Source organism: Solea solea, chromosome 2 (assembly GCF_958295425.1).
Source record: "Solea solea chromosome 2, fSolSol10.1, whole genome shotgun sequence".
Lineage (NCBI taxonomy): Eukaryota > Metazoa > Chordata > Actinopteri > Pleuronectiformes > Soleidae > Solea > Solea solea.
The window spans coordinates 2,207,027-2,214,407 of NC_081135.1; the positions used below are offsets into that span (position 1 = coordinate 2,207,027).

General features: G+C 41.1%; 1 protein-coding gene across 13 annotated transcripts in view; it reads right to left on the minus strand.

The window, feature by feature from the left end:
* The window catches only part of LOC131455595 (peripheral plasma membrane protein CASK), a 45,469-nt gene extending 38,088 nt beyond the window's left edge, over window positions 1-7,381 (minus strand). For 4 of the 13 annotated variants that reach the window (XM_058623335.1, XM_058623333.1, XM_058623331.1 and 1 more), the window contains exon 1: window positions 6,591-7,378. In XM_058623335.1, the coding sequence (XP_058479318.1) occupies window positions 6,591-6,655 (65 nt within the window). In that variant the 5' untranslated portion in view covers window positions 6,656-7,378. Of the gene's footprint in view, window positions 1-1,454; window positions 1,560-6,590 lie in introns of those variants that run through there. The other 9 variants (XM_058623326.1, XM_058623328.1, XM_058623322.1 and 6 more) reach the window with 5 other exon arrangements.

Here is a 7,381-nt window from a genome sequence, read left to right on the forward strand (position 1 = left end):
CGATGGACGGATGGATGGATACGTGCACGACTGATTTACTGTGAAAGAGATACAACAGAAGTGCTAATAGCGGTAAAAGTAGCAGTGTTTGTATGGTGGCAGGCACACAAACACTTAATTCAGGTTATGTGAGGCTGCTCCAGGTTTTCGAGTAAAGAAATCAGGGGATATTGAGATGCAGGCCAACTTTTTCCTGCAACTCTCTGTGAGCTGGCTCATAAATACCTGTGTGTTTCAGGGACATCTGTGCACTGACTCTCATCTGCGGGTAATATTGTAAATAAAATAAAAAGAGAGCTGCACTTGATCCCTAACACGTTAACAAAAACCAGTAATTAAGTATGTTACATATGTACATTATTACATTTTAGTGAACGCTGACAGCTTTAATGATAATTTAGTGGTGTTTGTGATGAATTATGGGACATTTTAATTACTCTTAGCATGATTTTTGTAAAAAGAAGTGACAGCCCTACTATTAAAACCATACCACCTGGTTCACACTGGATGCTTGGTTTGCTGCTTCTCACTCATCTAGCTCGCTGCGTCTCGCTCGTCTCCCCACACCACAAATTATGACTTCACTCTGAGTTATCTCTGACAGAAAATGTCTCATGATTTTTATTTACTTAGACGGGGAGAGGGAGAGAGAATCTGCACAGGTGCTAAAATAGTTTAAAAATCTAGTATTTATGTTTCTTCATGCATTCAGCCTTGACACTAAAAACTACAGTGAGAGGTGTCCGGTCATCATGGTGGTCGACTGTCAATATCATTATCAACAGATCTTTTCTTTGTCTATTTTTTTTTGGGGGATCTGCACACATCACAGGTGAAAAAACTAAAATGTAGACTGAGACTAGGGCTGATTTTTGAACGTCTTAAATGTGAATATTTTCTGGTTTCTTTGCTCCATATGACAGAGAAATCGGTAAAACGGAATACTTTTGGTTTGTGGACAAAACGTGACGTTTGAGAACATCATCATTTCCAGGTTTGTGAAACATTTTTCAACATTTTCTGGAGCAATAGTTTATGGATTATAGGATTCATGGAGAAAATAATCGACAGATTCATCAATTGTGAAAATAATGCACATCTCCCGTGTGCAGAAAAAGTGCGGGACATAACCAGGCCTAATGCAGCCTCTTTTGGGTCTGACTTTACTCCATGTGCTTTGACTCTGAAAGCATAGTACGCTCTCTCGCTCTCTCATCTTCTCTTGGAAAACAATGAGAGGGAAAAAGGTGGCAGTGAGACAAGGGTTTTCCCGGTGGACAGGGAGCCACATCTATGTGTGTCCACCGTGCAGCAAACATAATCTAAGACCCTTGCTATCACAGGAACCATTTCCATCTCCAGAACGCTAATCAGGAAGACAATGGGATGAAAAAGAAAAACGTCATGTTGTATCAAATCCACAAGTTTGAACAAAAAAAACAGTAATTACTAACCGTCGTCCTGTAGAAATCAGTCTAATCATGGCTCCTATGTTTAAAATAAAGATGATTACTGAGCAGTGACGGCTTCCACAATGCTCTCAATCCCACCCAAGACAGACTCTGACAAAAGCCGATCAAGAAAAATAAAAGACGAATTCTCTGAAAGACTGAAGGCTGGATAAGAGGGTTTATGTACGTTTAAGTTTGAAAGGAGCTGAGGGCAAAGGTCAGCGAGGGACACGTGACCTTACAACAACACCGAGATTAAATTAAGAGACACAGGACACCGTGACAAAGTCCTACTGCAAACCTCTGATGGATTTAGTTCATTTAAGCCCAATATAATGACATTATTTTTAGAGGTCAACCAGTTATTCTCTCTTTCTATGATTTTTCTTTTTCCATCTGCTAAAATATAATGCTCTAATAATTACAAATGACACATAAAATAGCTTAACTGAAAGAACTGTGATGATTTATCTCTCCAATTTGCATTGTGTGTGCTAAATAAGAAGAATATTTTAAAATACATGAAAGAGAAAACTTTTTCAATTAAACTTTGGATGAAAACACAAAGAAGTAGCATTCATCAAGATTCTGAGATCAAAAATGTGTCAAATTATGCAATAATGATCACATTTATTAAAAACTATACAGCACAACTGATGCCGAAAAATCTTCCCCTATGACTTCTAACCAGAAAAGACAGAAGAGGTATTAGGGTTTTAGGGATGCACAGTATTGGACTTTTTGCTGATATCCAATAGAGCGAAGTATCGGGAATGCTTGGCCTGTTAACGATACAATAAACACTACTCCCCTGTGAGTGAGGAGACGGTGCGAGCATAATAGTCAAGGTGGTGGCAGCTTAATTCATTGTTCATTGTTGTTCATCTGTTTTATGTCCTATCCATACAGAAACAGCAGTTTCAGGAAATATCTTCATCCTCTAAATGCTGTCATACAAATGCACTGTGTATAAACTTTTTTTTTATAAACTATAAACTATCATTCATTTAGAATTACAGCCACAGACACAGAATGCGCATTCACTGCATTTGTCTACACTCTCTCCTTTTTGTTTTTGTCCTGGTACATATATCAATTTATATCGTAGCGTGCCGGGTGCACACACAAAGAAATGATCATTTTCACCTCCATTTTGAGTCTGACCGCCAGCAAGTACTCAGACGTAAGAATCTCGACGCCAATTGTCACACAAATAGCGCTGCGCAGCATGGCCGACAGGAAATTTACGTCGACTCGCTTGTTTGTGCATTGACTTTGTATGTAAACATCCGGTGTGAGCGCTGCATAAGGACGGAAAAAAAAGACCAAACAATCTCCAAACACAAGAAGAAGAAGACGACGACAATGAAGATAAGAGACGGCGAATGCAAAAAAAGAGGAGGAGCTATTACGTAATAATTTTCCCATAATAACATATTGATCGTTTACGCGAAAACACACCAGACCCGTAAAAAATAGTTGCGCTGTTTCCACGTGAATAAAACGTCGTTCCTCGCCAAGACTCGTTTTTGTGTGGACCGTCCCCGAGTCCAGAGTCTTATCAGGGAATCTTGGCGTGTTTGCCGATTCCGATAATACATCTTAAAGCCAATATCTGACGACACTGATACAGTGCCGATAATGTCATGCATCCCTATTGGGTTTTACACTTTTGATTAAAGGAACATGCTCAGATCGGCCATGGTGTCCACACCTACAGCAGTGCTGACAGTAAAAACAAAGAGGGAGAGAGCCGCAGTCTGCGGGCATTATTTATATCCTCAGCCTCAGCGCCATCCCATTCCCAGCTCCACTTGTCTCCATTGATCTGCCTCAGGCTCTCTTCCCCTCAAACCACCCCCTGACCCCCCCATTGTCTTCCTGTGACACATCCCAAGACACTGGGTCTGAGCACACTTGATCCATCAACTGCGGTTTCACAAAACAACTGGCAGGATAAGAGGAATTTTCTGGGATTTTCTTGGACATAAAAGTGGCACTCTGCTTCTTTGCTGAAGCTTAAAAGATGCCCTGGTCCAGACTACTGTTCAGTCAAGTGTTACTCAGCTACTGACCTGCAGGGACTGTGTGACTGGAGTCACTGTATAACTCCACCACCCACACTTTCATGACAAAATAACACACAGAATTGCAATGAATTCAAACTAGGGCTGCAGCAATTAACGGATTAATAATCTATAACTAAATTAATCAAGTCATTTCATAATCAGTTCATCATTTTTATTATCAGAAATTTTAAATTTTACTGACAAACATTTGTAATGTGTAAAAATTAGAATTGGGGACATTTAGAGAACTTGAAGTGTGTTTCCAGAAGTGATTACAATTGTGAGCTTTCTTGAACACATTTCAAAGCTGCTCCTCCAAGCTACCACAGAAGTGACGATATTTCCCAGGGTCTTTGAATGCATCTCATTAGCTTGATACATTGTGAACCCTGCATTACTTTCAAACATCCAAATAGCATTTTTGCTTTAAATGCCCATCCCTAGCTAAAATTAGCCGATTAATTTAATGAAAATCATCCGATGTGAAATATTAGAAATATCGTGACCACACCTGCAAAACTGCAGTATTTGTCTCCACAAATGTGTTGTTACATGCAGTTTTTTCCATGCGTTCAATAAAAAAACTGACTCTATCTGACAGCAAAGGTGTTTATATACAGATATAAAAAATAATTTTAATCATGTTTAACGAGTGCCCAGCAGAGTAAGCCCATCATTCAGTGGGAGGAGGATGCAGAGAAAACATTTCCACTTTCCTGCTGTCAAATAACTGCACTAACTCTCCTTCAATAGCTCCCCGTATCTGTTACCAGGACTCCAAGGTAGTGGTCCTGGACCAGCCATTAATTAGTAACCAAGGCAACAGGAAGTCTCAGGATGTAGGAAGAGGGCCTGAGGGTCCAGAGAAAGCGTGCCTCTTTCCCCTACAACAAACTTAATGGACCCTCAGACCTGCAGTGAAGTGACTGAGGCTTGCAGGGGGAGGGGACTGACCGGTCGTCCAGGACTCTGATGGGCCTGTGGAGGAGCCATGTCTGACCACATGGTCGTAACATGCACACTGTGGTCACTATCCATACTCACTGGCTCTTGACCCTTTGGTTTAAATGTCTCCTGCTTTACATGAAACCTTGACCCACGTCACCATTCTATCTTGAAAAGTGTTTGAGCAGCTTGTGTGTCTGTATCCAGGTTGTAAATACTGTCACACAGCAGGATAAGAAGAAGGAAAATCCTGTCTTCAGACAAGGACGACAACAGATAATCAATTTGGAAACAGCTGCTTCATGAATCAGCAACTCTTCTAATAATCAATTTATCCGTTTGAGTGTTTCAGGTTATTTCAGCTCGTAAAATGTGAATAAGCTTTGGTTTCTTAGCTCCTCTATGACAGTGACTAAATCTATTATTCACCATTTTAAGGAACAAATGAAAAATAATCAGATAAGTCGAGGAGGAAAATAATCATTCTGCACTTGTGCGGGAAGATAGATTCCTCACACTGGAAAGACAAGCAGAAAATACAGCTTTGTGTTGAAGTGTTGGACACCTTGAAACATGTCAAGCACTTTGTTATCACATTAAACATCATATATATATATATATAAACTAAAAACAGAATATACAGAGTATTCACTCAATTAACTCATAGTGCATATATCGATTTACAGATGTGAAAACACTGTATATCACAGCTGCACGTAAATGGAAATAATTATATGGTTTAACCCTCATGCATCCTTAGGGTCCTTTTCACTTATTCATTATTGATCATTTTGGCTGTTAATGTGTATACGTACATAAAACATATCCACTGAAGCCCATTATGAACTCATTTTCTCATTAAAATGTATAGTCATAAACTACATGTTATTACATTTCTGACACTATTTAAATCCATAGACATCCATAATTCTATTGTTTGCTGCACATTCTGCTGGTGCGTTCAATTTGTAGTCGGAACTCGGAGTTTCCGAGGTCATGGGGGAACCCCTGAACTTGAATTTCCAACTCGGAAACTTGGAGAAACCAGACTTGGGAAACCGTTACTACGTTGATGATCCTGTGCTGCGACATGAAACTGCAACAGAGCGCATCGGCGAGATACCGGTGTGACGACAACAAACAACGACATCGAACGTGACACAGCAGGCAACAATGGAGGACATCTAGCAGCTCGTGTTCTTGTTTTTTCTGACGTAGTGGTTGGGAGCTAGCGTATTGTACTGAAGAATTAAAGGGTACTCAAAAATGGAACGGTTGGGGCCGGTTGGGGTTACGTTGGTACAACTTCTAATGGAAACTGGAAAAAATATACACCATACTATACTGAACCTCTAGTGCCAAAAATGACATACTGTACATTTAATGTGTTCAGAAGGTTCACCACACAAATAATAATGTCCCAGACTGGCGTAAGGGGCATATTTTACACTTAAAGGTATAATATGTAACTTTTCTGCTGTGAAATATCTTCAAAATTACATTTCTGACATTCCTTAAATCCATAGACGTCCATAATTCTATTGTCTGCTAAATATTCTGCTGGTGCGCTCAATTTGTATGGGGAACTCTAACTTCCCGAGGTCATGGGGAACCCCTGAACTTGAATTTCCATCTCAGAAACTGTACTACGTTGTTGAAGTACGCAAAACACTATGGTTATTCCTAATGGAAACACAGAAAAATACACACCATACTGTACCAAACCTCTAGTGCCAAAAATCACATACTGTAATGTGCTCAGAAGCTACACCACACAAATAATAAAAATAATACAAAAAAGGGGTTAGTGCTGTTGGTAATTAGTGTTATACCTCCAAAGGTAATCTCATGATCATGTAGTACATGCAAACTAAAATATTACTACTGTGTAATTGCGTTTGAAATTGGCATAAAACGTAAAAATACCAAAGATTATTATATATATTTTTAAAAGATTGAGTTTAATGAGGGTTTAAAAACATCAATGCTTTGACAGTGACAATAATCAATATACATGATGTTTAATAGCAGTTAGGACTAAATGTTCGGAGTGTTTTTTAAACGTTGCATGGGGTTTAAATGTTTTTTCTTGTTTTGGCCGTTGAGTGTAACGGACTGTACTTACTTTCCTATCACCTCGCACAGCTCGTAGACATCCTCGAACAGCACGTCGTCGTCCGCCATGGTCATTCAGGTAAACGAGGATGCTCTCCTCCGCCTTCACCACGGAAGGTTTCACCGTTAATCAATGAAAATAAATGTCCCCCCTTTTTTTTCTCCTCCCACTGAACGGAGTCACTTTTATTGTGCCAGGTAATTTGAACCAGTCGGTGTCCGTGTCAGGAAAAACCACAGTCCGGGTTACCTTGCTAGCAGCATTAGCTGTCACTCCGCGGCCCCACCTTCTCCTCTTCCTCAGCTATTCTCCCGGTGCACAGGCTAAGTAGCAGGCGAGCTAGTTATGGAGCAACCGCGGAGCAGAGCCCAGGGCGTGGAGATTTCACGCAGAAAAACAGCCCACTTCGCATGCCTCGGCTTTGTGTCTCACTCTTCGGACACAAAACTGCCGCGAGTGCCGTCCGCGGCCACTTCCCGCACCGAGAAAGATGCTCGCTGCACCGCAAGCTAACACGGATAATGGTTGGCTAGCTGGGTTTAGCTGTCGACGGAATCACCGGTTGGCTCGCGCCGTTATTGCGCCGTTATACACACACACACATCGATGGCTTTATCCCACCGAAATAACGTGACGTGACCGCGCTGCGATGCGCTTCAGCTTCCCGAGCTCAAATGGAAGACCGTCACGCGCATGATGTCCGCCCCGCTGCACGCGCCGTCGTCCGCGCCGAGCGGCTGAATATTGATAATTATAACGTATCCGTGCACACACAGTCCGACTCCGCCGCTGCTGCTCCA